Here is an 18,151-nt window from a genome sequence, read left to right as displayed (position 1 = left end):
CCCAAAATTGACTGTATTTAATGTTCCTGTTTTCTGAGCTAACAAGATCTGTTCTACGCTATGTCCCTGTCAAATAATAACCTCTTCCAGTGGTTCCCAACCTGTGGTCTGCGGACCTCTGGGGCTCCATGAGAGCACTCCAGTGGGTCTGTGGGAAGTTTTTAAAAGTAAAGATTGAGCCTACTGCAGTGGGGACAATCCTTACTTTTCTTTTCCTTTTCTTCACCCCCTCTCCCAGAGCATGGGGGGAAGGGGAGAGGGCAGCAGCCATGCATACCAGGATGCACCTTGTTTTTGATCCCGTTCTCTGGAAGCTAAGGGAGTGTGGGGAAAGTACTTGCATGTTGTACATGCCTTCTCATGCCTAGCTGGTGTGTGAGAGACATGCATGCGATGCAAGCACTATCCCCTCGCTCCCTTAGCATCTGGGGACCAGGATCAAAAGCAAGCCACATCCCAGCACACATGGCTGATGCCCTCCCCTGCACTCCCAAAGTTCTACTCTTGCCCCGTAACCTCCCAAAATTCCACCCTTGCGGAGCTGGAAACTCCAGAGCTCCCTTTGGCCATGAGAGCCCCCTTGTTCAGTGGATAAAGGGGACAGAAGCTGAGAAAGCAGCGCGGGTGAACTTCAGCCCCCCACATAATCACGTTATGGTGCTATTTTGAAATAGCACTATTTGGAAATAAAATACACCGTGTAGTCACATTATTTTGAGAGAAAATCCTTCTCTCGAAATAACTTAAACCTCATTTTATGAGGAATAAGGGTTATTTTGAAAGAAGGGTTTTCTCTCGAAATAACGCGGCTACACAGTGCGTTTCATTTCGAAATAGTGCTATTTTGAAATAGCGCCATAATGCAATTATGCAAATAAAGTGCAGAATATTTAAATCCTGGCTTCATTTGCAATTTCGAAGGTTTTCATTTGTATCCCTATTTTGAAATAGAGTACAAGTGTAGACATACCCCAATTGATTGGCAGGTGTAGAGCTTTTATCAGTTCAGTGAAGCAAAAGTTCACATGATTGACAATTCCTGAGGTAAAGTGCTTGCGGAGGCAAAATCCGGTTGCAGCCAGATTGATCTAGCTGACCCCTGCTGCTATTTTCAAGCACCGTTCAAAATGGAATCGTATGCATACAAAATCAAGTCTGAGGGTATGTCTACACGTGCACCCTCTTTTGAGAGAGGGATGCAAATGCAGCTGAGCAAAATTGCAAATGAAGCGCAGATTTGAATTTCCCGTGCTTCATTTGCATAGTCGTGTTATGGTGCTATTTTGAAACAGAGCTATTTTGAAATAACAAACTCTGTGTAGATGTGGTAATTTTGAAAGAAACCCCTTCTTCCAAAATAACCCTTATTCCTCTACAACGAAGTTTAGCAGTTATTTCGGAAGAAGGGTTTTTTTTCAAAATACCTGTGTCTACACAGCATTTGTTATTTCAAAATAGCACCATAACACAAATATGCAAATGAAGCTTGGGAAATTCAAATCTGCACTTCATCTGTAATTTCACTCAGCTGCATTTGCATCCCTCTCGAAAGAGGGTGCAAGTGTAGACATACCCTTACAGACATTATCACATCCCAGCAAAATGGAGTTTTATAAATCACCCACAACAGGGATGTCAGTGGGCAGCTCCTTCATGGAGCTGTGAGCACCGGCATATATTTGGGGCAGTTCAACAGCTGCCCTTTTTGTTGCATGAGCGAGACCCTGGCACATGCCTATCTAGAATGCACCAGGCTGCAGCCCCTATTCTGGCTCCTCCAGACTCTTCTGCTGTGTTTCTGGCTTCACTTTTCTCTGCATTTCTTTATAGACTCACACCCAGCCGCTCTGGAGAGACTCAGATGCTGCCTAGCTGATTAGCAGAGCACCCATGGCTAGGGTTGTTTCTACTGGTGGTGCACATTTGCACAGGCCTCGGTGCACATAAAAATGTATTTTGCACTTTGATGGAAAAAATGTCCAGGTTGGGGGGAGGGATAGCTCAGTGGTTTGAGCATGGGCCTGCTAAACCCAGGGTTACAAGTTCAATGCTTGAGGGGGGCCATTTAGGGATCTGGAGCAAAGGATGGTACTTGGTCCTGCCATGGGGACTGGACTCAACTCAATGACCTCTTAAGGTCCCTTCCAGTTCTATGAGACAGGTATAGCGCTCTCTCTCTCTATATATTTTTATATTAAAAGATTAGAGGGAACATTGGTGACTACTGGGCCAAAGGAAGTCTCCAATCACATAACACCCTGATGTGACTCAGTAGAGATACCAGTACTCACCCCAGAGCAGCACTAGAGGGGTCCCTGTATAAACAGTGGTAGTCCCAGCCCAGAGCTAGCTATGACTTGGGGCTGAGAACAGGTGGAGCAGCATGAAGATTGTGGGGTTGTCAGAGTGTGGGCTGGCAGGACAGGAAGTGCTGAGGAGCTGAGGGGGTAGGGCCGGATGGAGTGTCAGTCTGTCCTGGAAAACAGCAGGCGCTCAGCTTGAATGCAACGAGCATCCAGCCTGTGGCATTAGGTGGTCAAGCAAGAACATGGGACACAAGTGGAATTTGCTACATGAATCTGCAGAGTCTGTGCCCATTGATCCTCCCCCTGCGACACTGACACTGCCTGAGCCTGCAGACAGCAGACCCAGGGTTTCTCCTTCACACCCGCTGCTCGCCACCAGCCCCTCTCTGCTGATCTGTGCAGCATGCCCTGGGGGCGGTCCTGATGCGTGGAGAGCAGCTAGGTTTGGAGCATCCTGCTCTGGGGGAGCAAGGCTGGAGGGTGCTGGTGTGCTGGCAGGGCTTGTGCTGAGGGGAGGGGGGCAGATCAGGAGAAGAAAGAAGAAGGCACCAAGGGACAGGGTGGAGGAGAGAGACAAATGCCAGGGGGCCAAGTGCAGATAATGAGGAAAAGAGCAGGAGGGGAGGTGTCAGTGAGGGGGGGGACAGGATAATGCTGGGAGAGGAGAGAGGAAAGGCTTTGGGGGCTAGAGGGGAGAATGGGAGGTGCTGGGAGAAGGCTTGAAAGAAGAGGTGGGCATGAGGAAGGCAGGGGTGGAGCAAGGCATGTGTGAGGGCACAGGGGCATGAGGGGAACAGGGGCAGAGGGTGGTGAGGGGGTGGGCATCAGGGAAAACGAGGGCAAAGGGGGCAGGGGCAGTGAGGGAAGGGGGAGGCACCAGGAGGGTGCAGGGCTAAGGGAAGGTGCAGGTGCCAGGGGATTCTGGGGGTGAAGCAGAAGGGCAGACACCTGCAGGGGAGGGACCAGCACCAGAGGAGAGAGGCAGGGCAGGTGTGTAGAGGGAGGTGTTAGGAGAGGGGATGAGGAGGGGTAGCTCACATGATCAGAGTGGGGCTAATGGAGGAGTGGGCACAGGGGGGAGAGAAGGGCTGGTGGAGGGGGGGCAGGTCTCAGGAAGGCTGAGGGCAGTGAGAAGGGCAGGAGTCAGGACAGCAGAGGTGCATGAGGGGTTGGGGGAGGCAGCAGGCACCAGGGGAGCTGATGGAGCAAGGGGAGGAGACAGGGCAGCAGAGGGAAAAGGTAAAGGTTTATAAGATAACTATTAATAACTTGGGTGCCACGGTGGCACATCCAAACGAGCCACAAACTCAGTACTGGTGCACAACACAAAATTTATTGTGCTCATGGGAGGAAACTCTTAGAGGGAACACTTCCCCCAGCCTCTCTTCCTCCGAGTTAATGTCACACACATTGGGTTAATGCAATCGCGGGATAGTTGCATGAGGGGGGTTTGGTGAGGGCCAAACTAATCCCTGTTGGTAGGAGGATGGTGGGAAAAGTCCTTGGGGGGTGTCACATGATACCTTTTATTTCTGGTCATGTGTCCATTTTGCCCTGAAAGTATTACCTCCACAGGCGTGGCTAATGGGGGTCAGGGGTGTGGCTAATGGGGGTCAGAGAGTACATTTTAAAAAGATTATTTGGGTGCACACCCTAATGAACTGAGCTGCACACGCCTATGCAATTGCCCCAAACTGTCCTATGGATGTCTGAGCATCCCCTGTGGGCTGGTGCCTGGATCCATTGCTCAGCCCTTTTCCAGTGCTCTTTGGCAAGAGCCTGCCCCCAGGCACTAAGACCCAGGAGTCCTAGCTCCCTGCAGAGGAGGTGCCTTGTCTGTGAGCAAATAGCCCCATCTAGTCACTGGTCAGCAGCTTCAAGGTGTGGGCCCCAGCACTAGGTGGGAAGTGGGATCTAGTGGTTAGAGCTGGGGACGAGGGGGAAGGGAGGCAGGACACCTGGGTTCTCAACCCAGCTGTGGGAGGGAAGCGAGGTCTAGTGGTTAGTGCAGGGGACGGTATTAGGCTGGGAGCAGGACTCCTGGGTTCTGTCCCTGTCTCTGGGAGGCGAGTGGGGGCTGGTAGGTTACGGGAGCCGGATCTCCTGGGTTCTCGCCTGGCTGGGGGAGGGGAGCGGGTCTGTTGGGCTAAGGGGGTTCCCGAAAGGCAGCGCTGGGGTGCAGCTGGCGTGGTTGGGGGGCGCTCGCTGGGGGCTGGGATTTGCCGTGCAGGCGAACGGACCAATCCGCTGCCGCTACGGCGAAGGCAGCAGGCCACCCCCAGCCGCGTCACGCCCGCAAGGTGCCCGGACGCCCGGGTTCTCTCCCCGCAGGCCCCGGGCCGAGGTGGGGGCGGCGGCCGCAGGCTGGAGCTGCACAAGCGCTTCCCTCGCCCCCTGCGGCGGCTGCGCCTCGGCTCCTGCGCGCCGGTAAGAGCCGGGCCGGGGCGCGGGGGAGGGTCCCGGAGAACAAAGCCCCGGAACAATGGGCGGGGGCGGGGCCCAGCCTGTAAACCCTGCGTGATGGACCCGGCAGCGCCCCGCGTTAACCCCTCCGTGCCCAGCCCAGCCCGACTTTCTCCAGCCGGGGCCTGGTGCGAAAGTGACTCGCTGCCTGAGCCACCGGGGCGCTGCAGCCCGGCTCTGCGGGGATCCCGGGGGCGGCAGAGACTGGGGGGGGCCCAGTGGGGTGAAGCGAGGGGGGGAGGGAGCTGGGGGTGTTGCACGGTCTGCAGCCAGGTGATGGGGGGGGAATTGCCCCCGTGGCTCTCTCGGGTCTCAGCTGCCCACGCACAATCCCTTCCCGGGGGGGGGGGGGGCAGTTCCTAGCCTTGTAGCTGCAGCTTTGTCCTTGTCCGGGGTGGGGGTCGCTGCCCTTGCAGGAGAGGAGCCGCCCCGAGCCTGCTCGGTCACCTCTGCTGGAGCCGCTGCCCTTCCCTGCCCGCACGTGGCACCAGAGTTTGCCCCTTGCTTAGTACGCGGGTTAAAGGGGGGCAGCTCGGGGGCAGAAATTGGTCCGTGGAGCCCAGGGCGGAGCCGGAGTGAAACCCCAGGGGCGATGCAGTGCCAACACCAGAGCCTGGGGAGGGCTGAGCTATTAGATTTCGGGGGGGGGGGGGGGGGCTAGACTCTGGGGTGGGGTCAGAAATGAGGGGTTCAGTGTGTAGAAGGGGAGGCTGCCAGGAAGCAGGCTTGGGGTGTGGGATGGGGCAGCAGGGGGCCTGTAGGAATGGGGGGGGAAGTTGGGGGGAGAGGCTGCAGGAACAGGCTGGGGGTGGGGGTCTGGGCAGGAATGGGGGCAGGAGCTGCTTCCTCTCACACCCATGGGTTGGATCCTCACCTGGCTTGCCTGACTCTGACCCACAGCGCTAGGGGTTTCCTCCCGCTGCAGCAGGCAGCTGGCCACTACAGCCCTGTGGGGGAGACTATGGGCTGGCTGCAGGGCTGGAATGCCAGCATCAGCTCCCTAATGTTGGGGGGAACCCCCAAGACTTGGGGACTGGATCCAGGCAATTTGGGGGCTGGATGCAACCCCACCCCTGGTTAGTCACTGCAGCTCCTCTGTCTGATGTAAGGTACAGCAAGTGCTGCAAGAGACTTGATTTAGTGCAAGATTTTACAGACCTCCCCTCAGAAATAAAAGAATCCCTTATCCATCTGTGTCTGACTACAGAGAGTCCCAGCCAATGTTCCCTCTAATCTTTTCCATCCCTGTGCAGATGTTTTCCACCCAGGCATGTGAAAATGTGCCCCTCCAGTAGAAACACAAACCCAGCTGTGGGCACTCAGCTAATCAGCTGGGAGGTACTGTATTTGGATTTCTCCTGAGCAGGAGCACAAGTGCACAGCTCTCAGGGAACACTGCATACCAGTTCACAAGTTTGTCTTATTTGCTGCTAGAATTCCCTGAATTCTTCTTCTCACTTGATCATTTTCGTTTATTACTGCGCAGATACATGTCGCCGTGCTATTTGTTAAGAACAAATACTCTCAGAAAATATAAGTAAGTTGTTGCCAATAGTTTTAGCAATGGCTTGTGTGTTTCTAAAATGAATCAAACCCACAGCTCACTTGGGCTATGTCTAGACTGCAGTCTTCTTTCAGAAAGAAGAGATCTTCCAAAAAAAAACTTCTTCTGAAAGAGAGTGTCCACACTGCAAAAGCACATCGAAAAAGCGATTTGCTTTTTTGAAAGCGCGTCCACACTGAATGGATGGTATCTTGCATTTAAGCTGTGATTACTATGGATGGAATGGCCACCAGGGCACTTTTTCCCCTCTCCTTTTCTTGCGAAAGAACTCCCTCTTCCCTGTCCATACACGCCTTTTTCTGAAAGAGCTCTTTCAGAAAAAGGTTTCTTCCTCATAAAAAGAGGTTTACCAATGTCAGAAAAACCTCTGTTCTTTTGATTTTTTTTTGAAAGAATACAATTGCAGTGTGATGTAACTGAAGTTTTTTCAGAAAAACGGCCATTTTTCCAAAAAACCCTCTGCAGTGTACACATACTGTTAGGCAGAAATAGCAATGTCTGGATGTTCCATTGTTAGCACAGTAAATGAAGCTGCAGAACAAATGATGCTTAAATGACTTCACAATATTAAGAGATACATATGTACACCAGGCCGGGTTATTTCTGCTCCCGTCCCACACCCACTGTCAAGTTTTTCTCTTTAACCCCCCTTTGTTGCAAGTAGAAGAAAAGTAGTGTAGTCAGCAATGTTCCCTCTAATCTGTGTGCGGATTTTTTTCATCCGGAATAAAGTTTTATGTGCACCGAGGCATGTGCGAATGTGCACCACCAGTAGAAACAAAAAAACTTAACTGTGGGCACCCGGCTAATCACCTGGGTGGCATTTGAATCTCTTCTGGGTGGCTGCATAAGCACACAGAAAACACTGATAGCCCACTGATGGCCCAAGTAGGACCCATGGGCTGAATGCAACCCATAGAGCTGGACACAGTGAAAGGTAGCAACTTGTGACAGGTGTCATTGGTTACAATTTGCTACCTGGGTACCAGAAGATGGGAAAAGTAGGAGGTAGCAAATTAGGACAAGTCTTCAAATAAGAACCATGCATCAGTAACTGCTTCTGGTACCAAGTTACATCAGAGAGCAGCTTTTCCAACACTAGAGTCATTCAGAATGGGAATAAGGCAGCTGTTCCTTGCCACCAACAGACAGGGAAGGGAGAAGCTGGCTGTCCATAGGCACAGGGTCGGTGGTGGTGGGAAACCATCACTATCTGTGCATTGTTCATTCATAAAAATTGCTTCCAACGTTCTCCCTTACTCCTTTTTATTTCATATCAATATTAAATCCTCTCAAATCTTGGCATTTTCCCTCTCTTATTAAATATATCATTTGTTCCCTGCTTTTTGCTGCAGATCTCAAAGATGGATATAAAATACCCTAAATTTTTGCTCCACTTTCTCTCTAGCTCTCTACAGGTTGAACATCTCTAATCCGGAACCCTCAGGACCTGACGGGTTCTGAATGAGAGAATTTTCTGTACCACAGGAGTTCAATATTGTCTAACAGCATTAGCAACACTTCTGCTGCTTACTGTGCTGTTAGAGGACATTTAGGGGTAAATTAGAGCTAAATAAAAGCACAGAACACTAAGAGGTCAGACTGGTGGCTGTAAACAAACTTTATGGGACTGCGGGAAACTTGGCTGCACCCATGAAAAGTGGAGTTCCGGCTCACTAAAATCATTTTGAACGACAGATGTTTCTGGATGAGAGAGTTCTAGATTAGAGAGGTTCAATCTGTGTTACTAATTGAATATACTCCCAGAATTATACTCTCTCTTGAATTATAAAATACTAACAAAATCTCAGATTTAGCTCTTTCCTCAAATTCTTGACCATGGAAATAAAATCTCTGCAAATGTCCATTTTTCTCTACAGGCAGTCCCCGGGTTACGTACAAGATAGGGACTGTAGGTTTGTTCTTAAGTTGAATCTGTATGTAAATTGGAACTGGCGTCCAGATTCAGCCGCTGCTGAAACTGACCAGCGGCTGACTACAGGAAGCCCGAGGCAGAGTTGCTCTGCCCCAGGCTTCCTGGAATCAGCCGCTGATCAGTTTCAAAAGGCTGAATCTGGACACCAGTTCCGACTTACATACAGATTCAACTTAAGAACCCCAGGTGTCCCCAAGTCAGCTGCTGCTGAAACTGATCAGCAGCTGATTCCAGGAAGCCCAGGGCAGAGCAACTCTGCCTCGGGCTTCCTGTAGTCAGTGCTGGTCAGTTTCAGCAGCGGCTGACTTGGGGACGCCTGGGGCAGAGCAGCTGGGGTGCTGCCAGGTTGGTCCAGTAGCGCCCAGAGCAGCGCTGCGGGACCAACCGGCAGCGCCCCAGCTGCTCTACCACAGGCATCCGGAGAAAAGCCTGGTCTGCTGGGGGGGCGCACTAGCTGCACCCCTCCCTCCCCAGCAGACCAGGGAGACGCGGGCGGCAGACCGAGACGCACCGCGGTCCCGCCATCCGGGTCCTCCGCGGCTTTGCTCCGCGTCTCCCTGGTCTGCTGGTCTGCTGGAGACCAGCAGACCAGGGAGACACGGAGTAAAGCCACGAAGCACGCGGGCAGCGGGATAGCCCAGACATGACGCGGCTGTCCCGCTGCCGGCGTCCTCTGAGGCTTTGCTCCCCGTCTCCCTGGTCTGCTGGTCTCTAGCAGACCAGGGAGATGCGGAGCAAAGCCGCGGAGCACGCGGGCAGCGGGACAGCCCAGACGCGCCACGGCTGTCCCGCTGCCAGGGTCCTCCGAGGCTTTGCTCCCCATCTCCCTGGTCTGCTGCAGACCAGCAGACCAGGGAGACGGGGAGCAAAGCCTCGGAGGACACTGGCAGCGGGACAGCCGCGGCGCATCTGGGCTGTCCTGCTGCCCGCGTGCTCCGTGGCTTTGCTCAGCAGCTTTGCTCAGCGTCTCCCTGGTCTGCTGGGGGGGGCTTCCCCCCCCAGCAGACCAGGGAGACGCGGAGCAGCTTTTCTCGCCCCGGAGGACGTGGGCGGCGGGACCGCGGCGCATCTGGGCGTCCCACCACTCCCGTCCTCCGGGGCGAGAAAAACCCCGTTCGTAACTGCGGATCCGACATAAGTCGGATCCGCGTAACTCAGGGACTGCCTGTATTTAGTTATCAAATGTTGTGAAATACTCAGATTTTATCTCATCTCAACAACTGGTATAAAATCTCTCTGACTTTCTTCTTTCCTCTCTAATTTACAAAGATGGATCCAAAAGCCTTCAGATTTTCAGGCTTCTCTCTTTCCTTTCTAAACTCTGATTGCAAAGGTCAGGTTTTGCCTTTTTCCTATGTCACTGTCAAGCATCAGTTAAAAATCCTCTCTGGTTTGGTGCTTTTCCCCGTCTTTCTAAATCCCAGTAATTTCTTTTTTGGAGAGGGAAGGGGTCAGTGTTCCCTCTATTTTTTTTCCATTCCATGAGCAGAATAAATTTCATGTGCACAGGGGCATGTGTGGATGTGCACCAGCAGTGGAAACTCAGGCTGCCTGCTGTCGGTGCTCAGCTAATCAACTGGTCAGCAACTGAATCTCTCCTGAGTGGCTGCCCAAGTGCACAGCTTGCAAGGAACATGGTGGGCAGGGGAGAAGACTCTTGCTCTGAGTCATTCTCGGCTGCTAGTGTCTCCCTGATGGCCTACCATGGGTTTCCAAACTGGAGGGGGGGGGGCGCGAGGCGACCCAGCCACACCCTCCCCCCCATCAATCCCACCCTAAGTTTTGCTGCTATTTTTGGGGAGGGAGGAGTGAGGGTTTCTCAAAAATCAAAAGGGGGGCATGATGCCAAAAAGTTTGGGAACCACTTGCCCTAACCCATAAAACAGGAGAGTGTGACCTAGCAGTCAGTTACGTGGTTCCCTTTGCTCCCTGGGCAGTGTGATCTAGTGGTCAGGGCAGATTGAGTTCCGACCCAGGGTCAGGCCCTCCAGCACGGTAGAGCAGCAAAGACTCTGGGGTGCTCAGCCCTCTGGCTTTTTCAGTGGTCCACTGCTCACCAGTGTTAGAACAGTAGATGACCGTAGGCCTCTAGAGCTAAGATTGGAGAGCTGCCCCCCTGGGTGCGGTCAGCAGCAGTGGGTAGGAGGACCCAGGCCCACCCTCCTCCACTGGGTCCCAACCCTGGGCCATAACAGCAGTGGAGTCTACCACTGGGGGCTGCTGGCCTCTGGGGGCTGCGGCTCCTGCTGATCCCTGGATGGACTTTCCCACAGGCATCCTTCCTCCTCAGCAGTACGGCCCAACAGAGCTTTCCTTGGTACTCTGTCTCCAGGCTGAGCATGTCGAGGAGGGAGGGAGAGGCCTGGTTCCCTCAGCCAGCAATGCCCAGTCAACCCCTGCGCAGCCCGTGTGGGCTAGACCTGTAAGGCGGACAGGAGCTCAGTGCATGAGCATCTGTTGTGTGAGCTAAAAGCCAGCTATAGAGCAGACTCATTCTCTCTCTCTGTAGGTGGTCTCCGTGCCACTGTGTGGGACAGTGACCCACACCCCATCACAGGCTGGGAAAACTTCCAGCTCTCACTGCTGGAGCCTGACGGGACAATCCAGTAGCTACTGGGAGATATGAAGGGGGCCCCTCGCAGGAAGGCTCAGGGGAGCTGCCTCTCCCCTCATATCCAGGTCCTCACAATGAGGAGGGTGTTGGGTTTCCTACCAGGGCATTGTCCTTGGGCCCTGCTAGCAGCTGCATCTCCTGTATCAGTCCCCGGCTAGTAGGGGTGGGATGGACCTGCTGTGACAGACAAGGGTCTCTCTCGCTGTCCCCTCACCCGGCTGTTTCCTAGATGCTCTGCACAGTGTGTGCTTAAGACTTTGACTCTGAGCCACCCAGAGCTTCCATGGTATCGGCTCCTCTCCCGCCTGGCTAGTGGGGCTGTGAGTGGGCAGCAGGTGCTGAGTGGGGGTCTCTTGCTCTTTCAGGGGCTGGTGCCCTTCGAGGAGGTGGCTGTGTATTTCACCAGGGCAGAGTGGGCTCTGCTGGACCCTGCTCAGAGAGCCCTCTACAGAGCCGTCATGCAGGAGAACTACGAGAACGTGACCTCGCTGGGTAAGGAGTCCTGTCCCTGCGGTTCTGAGATGGGGATGCAGGGTTAAGATTCACGTCATCTCTGGATGCAGCCTCTGCTCTGCCCTGCCTTAGTGTTACCCCAACATGCTTGTGACACACACAAACGCTCACCCCTCCCCTGCTACAGAACACTGTGGGATCAGAGCACAGGAGCAGTTTCGCACAATGCCAGACATCTCCTCTTAGCTAAGGGGAAACTGGGGCTTAGGTCCAGCATAACCAACAGAAGCTTCCTGCCCCTGCCCCTCACTCAGACACGGAGCCTGCTCCACCCAAACCAGCTCTGACTTGCAGAATGACGCGAGTCCCTTACCGTCAGCTGGGGGATTCCTTCTGAGTTGTTGCCTTCCCTTGCCTCTCACTGAGCCCTGGGGACCACTAGCAGGAACGACACCAGACAGCTGACAGTCTGTAGGGAAAGAACTGCCCCTTGTGTGCCTCTGCTATCACAGCCTGCAGCACTGAGCCCTGGAATGGGGCAGAGCAGGTCAGGTCCCTTAGGGTTCACATGCACCTCCCTTCATAGCACAGTCACAGCTCTGCCAAGTTGCTCCAAAGCAATCCCTCCGCCATCCGTTGACAGCTACAGCTGACCCAGTGCCCACAGCTGGGGGAGCTTGCAGATAAATGCTGGTGTTCCCAGCTGTGCAACACGTACAATGGCATGTTCTTAGCCCTTCCTCCTACCTAGTACAGCAGGGTACTCCACATGTGGCTGCCTATTTGCATATATATTTGCATGTATATGCCACCACACTTAGGTTGCAGCCCTCGGCATGTGCTGTGAGTATCATGGTGGCCCCCGTGGCTTCCAAAGTTAAGAGTCGCCCTGTAGTATAGATTCATAGATTTGTCAGGCCAGAAGGGATGATTAGGTTTAATTTGGTCTCCTAGGTCACACAGGCAATAGAATTTCCTCCAGGTTCTGCTGTCCTGAGCTCAGCGCCTTGTGTCTGACTAAATCATCTTCCAGAAAGGTCTCCAGCCTTGACATAAAGACTCTACAGAGAATTCTCCAGTACCTGTGGCAGTTTAAGCTTTTCGCCACCCTGACAGAGCTATTCCCAGTGTCCCTTCCCAGCTGCAGGGTTGTGGGTGGGAGCAGAATTAAAGTTGCATCGCAGGGGTGGCGTTTCCATTCACTCCATCTTCTGGTTTGCAGAGATTTAAGTTTAACCATCGCCCATGGGTTGAAAGGCATGAGACAGCCCCAGGCAACCTTAGCTCTGCAGTACAGCAGTTTATGGGCATTTTGGGGCCTTCATTTTTTGTGACTGACTTTTTCATGCTATAGCGGTGTCTGCACTGAATCTTTGGCCACCATACCTATGTTGGATTTGCAGGAGTGAAGGGGAGAAGGGTGATATTTGTTTCATAGCCTTGTACAGCAGAGCTATGCCTGGAAAAACTGTAAAGAGTAGGCCGTGGCAGAGTCTGCATGTGGATTTAACAGCTCTTGAAAATATTCTGAATGGGAAAGCGATAGATGTACAAACTACTGAGCCCTCTTCCTGGGGAATCCTGCCCCTGTTCCATTGAATGCTCCCAGTACTTGCAGATTCGCAGCTATTCTAGCTTACCTGTTACACCTCCAGTCACCAGTCTGCTTAACACACAACACCTAGATGTGTTTGGGGTGAAAGCAAGTAATGAAGTCTAGTGTCAAGTAAAGAGAAATATGGAGGAAAATGTACATCAAGTAAAATCAGAACACTCTGTCTAGAGAACTGGTTCCCGAAATTTTTGGCATCATGCCCCCTCTGGATTTTTGAGAAACCCTCACACCCCGCCTCAAAAGTTGTTGAGCAAAAAAAAGAAAGAAAGGAACTGACTGCGCCTCTTACATGGGAATTCTGCGATTCTCCTGCTCCAGACTAAACTGGGGCTTACCCAGAAAAGATATAAAACAGCAATTTGGAGCTGTGCTCTGTTTTGACACAGTTACATCAATGCTTAAATTTGAAAACTAGAAGACAATGTTATTGGAAACAAAATTGACTATAGCCCTCTTTTGTTAAAACATAGCAAATGATAAGAATTTATAGGAATGAAAAAAAATTACACTTGATAGAATTCCTATTTTAAAATATTACTAAAAAAAGTTAAACAGAAAAAAACTAACAATCCCCCTTTTTAAAGAAATCCTAAATAAATATAACTTAATCAAAACACTGTATTTTTGAAAAATATGATAATTTTTAAAAAGCATGTACATTTTCCTTTTATTTTCCCAGAAAAAACCCCACCTTAATTAAGGACCTGAGTAATGCCAGATAAATCAACTAGTAAAAGAAAACACAAACTAATTTAAAAGAGATTTAAAGCAAATTGCGATGTCTACACTGCGCATCTTACAATTGCTGTCCATCCCAAGGATTTTTGTCATTAACGTTTTTGTCATTCACAGACAAAGCCAGTGTCTTTCTCCAATCACATACTATGACAGGCCGGGTTTCCTTTTAGCTGGGACTCCCCTCCTCCCAAGTTCAGTTCTTTGGTAATTGTTGATGTCATGAGCGAGAGGCCTTTGTGCTAGAAACATCTTCAGTTTTCAGCTAAGTCAGTGGTTCCCAACCTATGGCCCACGGACCCCTGGGTGTCTGTGATGATACTGTAGGGGGTCCGTAGAAAGTTTAGGAAAGGAAAAGAAAAGTAAAGATCGGGCCCAGCACAGGACTGGGACTTTCCACTAGGCCATTATCGCTTGGGGCTCGCTGTTTACGACAGGCTGCATGCATGCTTCCTCCCACCCTTAGGATGGGATCTTGATACCCCAGGAAGCACCATCTGTCCTCCAGCTGCGCTGCCATTTATCTCCAGCCTTCTCCCCCCTCCCAGTCCCACGATGGGCCCAATCCTCACTTTTCCTTTTTTTTCCTCCCCCAGGGCTCCATGCCCAGCCACAGGCAGAGTGCCAGGGCAGGAGCTGTTTTGGCCACAAGAGCCCCCTCGCCATATCCTCTGTGGATGGGCAGAGGACGGAGGGGGCAGGAGCTGAGGAAGCGGTGCGGGCCAAGAGACGTTCTGGCTGCCGCTTCCCGTCACTCCCCTTGGGGGGTCTGTATGCTTAAAAAGGTTGGGAGCCACTGAGCTAAGTCGTGGTGACAGGCTGTCAGTTGTAGAGGTGAGCTCCGAGCCATCCCCGTGTTGGAATGTAACTGCCTTGTTCACAGCTTCCTTCTGCTGGAAAATGGGCATTTAACCAGGTGATAACCCTGCTGTTTCTGAAGAACTGGTCTGTGAGTGTTTCACGGAACCTTTTCAGTAACATTTTAGAGTAAAATCTCAAATTTACCTGCAGTGTTGCTGCACATTTTTCATAGGAAGATAATGCTCAGTGGATTACGGTTTTTCAAATAACATCTCAAAAGGTATACTTTGTACGAAGTAGATTTTAATTGTGTAAAAGAGTGAGCATAGAGGTAAAAACTATCACACAGAGTTTCTCTGTACATGTTCCCAGCAGATATTTGAGTAATTCAATCCCTTATAAGCAGAATTTTCTGCACCTGTGAGGACTTCATATCTGGGTGCAGGATTTTGTTGGTTCACTAAGGAATGTTGTGTACAGATGTGGTCTCCTCACCTCAAAAAAGAAATTTTGGCCTTGGAAAGGGTTCAGAAAAGGGCAACTAAAATGATTAGGGGTTTGGAACGGGTCCCATATGAGGAGAGGCTAAAGAGACTGGGACTTTTCAGTTTAGAAAAGAGGAGACTGAGGGGGGATATGATAGAGGTCTATAAAATCATGAGTGGTGTGGAGAGGGCTGATAAAGAAAAGTTATTTATTAGTTCCCGTAATAGAAGAACTAGAGGACACCAAATGAAATTAATGGGTAGCAGGTTTAAAACTAATAAAAGGAAGTTCTTCTTCACACAGCGTGTTGTCAACCTGTGGAACTCCTTGCCAGAGGAGGCGGTAAAGGCTAGGACTATAATAGAGTTTAAAGAGAAGCTGGATAAATTCATGGAGGTTAGGTCCATAAAAGGCTATTAGCCAGGGGATAAAATGGTGTCCTTGGCCTCTGTTTGTCAGAGGCTGGAGAGGGATGGCAGGAGACAAATCGCTTGATCATTGTCTTTGGTCAACCCTCTCTGGGGTACCTGGTGCTGGCCACTGTCGGTAGACAGGATACTGGGCTAGATGGACCTTTGGTCTGACCCAGTACGGCCGTTCTTATGTTCTTAAGGAATGGGGTTAATTAAAACTATTTTTTATCACTACACGAAAGTCTCATAACTATATATATATATGCAGTGTTTGGGAGGATGATAATGTTTGCAGGTTGTATTTTTCAAATTATATCTGGCAAGACGTACTTTGCACAAAAGATATCATAATTTTATAAAAGAGTGAATATAGGTATACAGCCTGTCACAGTGTCTATGTGCATTTTCCTAGCAGATATGTGGGAAGTTCAGTCCCTCACAAGGAAAGTGTACTGCACCTCTGAGGACCTGGAGAGCTGGCCTTGGATTTTATTGGTGACTAAAGGATTGGGGCTAAACTAATAAAAAAAAAAGTGAGGAGACTGTCTTATGAACTCACCCGATCACATTTGTTTTCTTTTTCCCCAAGCAGGATTTCCTGTTCCCAAACCTGATGTGATCTCCCAGCTAGAACAAGGGGAAGAAGCATGGGTCCCAGGCCTCCAGGATTCAGAGGAAAAAGAGATCTTGAAAGGTCTCTGCACAGGTGAGGAAACATTAAACCAACCTGGAATCTGCCAGGGCCTGTTGCAAAAATCTGAGGTCCTGTACAAAAATCTTGGGAGCATTATGAGTTCAGGGTTGTCCTCAGTAAATGTTATATTCTCAGGATCGATATAGCTCACAGTTTCTTATAGACCCTAGTTGGCACCTGGCAGTAACTTTCTCTCTTCCTGCTGAGAATTTGGAAGAGATGGGAAGGCAGAATGGAACCCCTCCTTTCTTCCCCTTTTGGGGAGTTCAGTTCCTGATTTTTTTATTTAATGTCTCTTCAGCACTTACTTTGGTTTGGTCTTTCCTTTTCAATCCCTGTTTGAGGTTTCTTTCTCTATTGCCACAGGTGCTGCAATGGCAAGTGAGAATGAGGAGCAGAAATCTCAGCAGAAAGATGCTAAGCAAGTGGAACCACATGGAGCGTTATCAAAAATAACCAAAAGGAATATGTGCAGGAGTCATGAACAGGAAAAAGCCTGTCCGAGTCTGCGCAGATCAGAGAGACAGAAGAAAAACCAACCAGGGGAGAAACTGAATACATTTATGTACTGTCAGGGTGGAACACGCAAGGACTTCAAAGAATCCAGAGCCCAGCAAAAAATCCTCAGGGGAAAGAAAAAAAGTACATTCACTGAGTGTGGTAAAATCTTTAATGACTGCTCAGCCTTTATTAAACATCAGTTAATACACAGAGCAGGGAGACCTTATAAATTCTGCGAAGGTGGGGAAAGCACCCCTCAGAACTCAAATCTTACTGCTCATCAGAGAATCCAGACAGGTGAGAAACCTTATGAATGCAGTGAGTGTGGAAAGACATTTGCTCAGACTTCAGACCTTACTACCCACCAGAGAATCCATACTGGAGAGAGACCCTATGAATGCCGTGAGTGCAAGAAAAGCTTCATTCGCCGATCACACCTTATCACGCATAAGAGAATCCACTCTGGTGAGAAACCCTATGAATGCTGTGAGTGTGGGAAAAGTTTCACTGCGAGCTCAAACCTTATTCAGCATCAGAGAACCCATACAGGGGAAAGGCCCTATGAATGCACTGAGTGTGGGAAAAGTTTCACTCAGAGCTCAGACCTTACCACACATCAGAGAATCCATACGGGAGAGAGACCCTATGAATGCTGTGAATGCAGGAAAACCTTCACTCGGCGTTCACACCTGATTACTCATCAGCGAATCCACACAGGTGAGAAACCCTATGAATGTTGTGAGTGCGGGAAAACCTTCACTGCCAGCTCAAACCTTATTCAACATCAGAGAATTCATACAGGCGAGAGGCCCTACCAATGTTGTGAATGTGGGAAGAGCTTCACTCAGAGCTCTGAGCTTACGACTCATCAGAGAATGCACATGGGAGAGAGACCCTATGAATGCTGTGAGTGTGGGGCAAACTTCACTGACCGCTCCGCCTTTCTCAGTCATCGGAGAACCCACACAGGAGAGAGACCTTATGTATGCTTTGAGTGCGGGAAAACCTTCACTCGGAGCTCAAACCTAATTACACATCAGAGAATCCACACAGGTGAGAAACCGTATGAATGCAGTGAGTGTGGGAAGAGATTTACTCACAGCTCAAACCTGATTACGCATCAGAGGATTCACACAGCTGAGAGGCTCTATCAATGTTGTGAATGTGGGAAAAGCTTCACTGAGAGTTCAGCCCTACTTAAACATCGGAGAATCCATGAAGGAGGGAGACCCTTTGAATGCTCTGAGTGTGGAAAAACCTTCCCACGGAATTCAGCCCTTACCTCTCATCAGAAAATCTGCAAGGGAGATAAAAACCATAAAAACCTTTCAGGCTAGCAAAACATTGTTTGGTTGGTTTTTCTTTTGCCAATTCCCATGTAATAACTTTTAAGGCTGTTTGAACTGTTTGCATCACCATTATCTGTCAACTTGGCCAGATGAGTTGCCCATTTTTGCATTTCACCCTGTTTGGGATAGATCCAATTCTCCTTTTTATCAACTCCGTTGTACCATGAGTGGTAGGAGTATGTCCCTCCTTCCAGGAACCAGGAGCTTCACTGTTATAGCAT

At 50.4% G+C, this 18,151-nt stretch overlaps 1 protein-coding gene across 1 annotated transcript in view; it reads left to right on the top strand.

Annotated features, from left to right (window-relative positions):
• The window catches only part of LOC102459980 (uncharacterized), a 63,611-nt gene that overhangs the window by 22,383 nt on the left and 23,077 nt on the right, over positions 1 to 18,151 (top strand). Inside the window, 4 exon segments of the mRNA XM_075908297.1 lie at positions 4,537 to 4,733; positions 11,249 to 11,375; positions 15,976 to 16,092; positions 16,447 to 17,917. Coding sequence (XP_075764412.1) covers positions 4,537 to 4,733; positions 11,249 to 11,375; positions 15,976 to 16,092; positions 16,447 to 17,917 — 1,912 coding nt within the window.

This window comes from Pelodiscus sinensis, chromosome 24 (genome assembly GCF_049634645.1).
Source record: "Pelodiscus sinensis isolate JC-2024 chromosome 24, ASM4963464v1, whole genome shotgun sequence".
NCBI classification, from domain to species: Eukaryota; Metazoa; Chordata; order Testudines; family Trionychidae; genus Pelodiscus; species Pelodiscus sinensis.
This window is presented reverse-complemented; position numbering and strand designations above follow the sequence as displayed.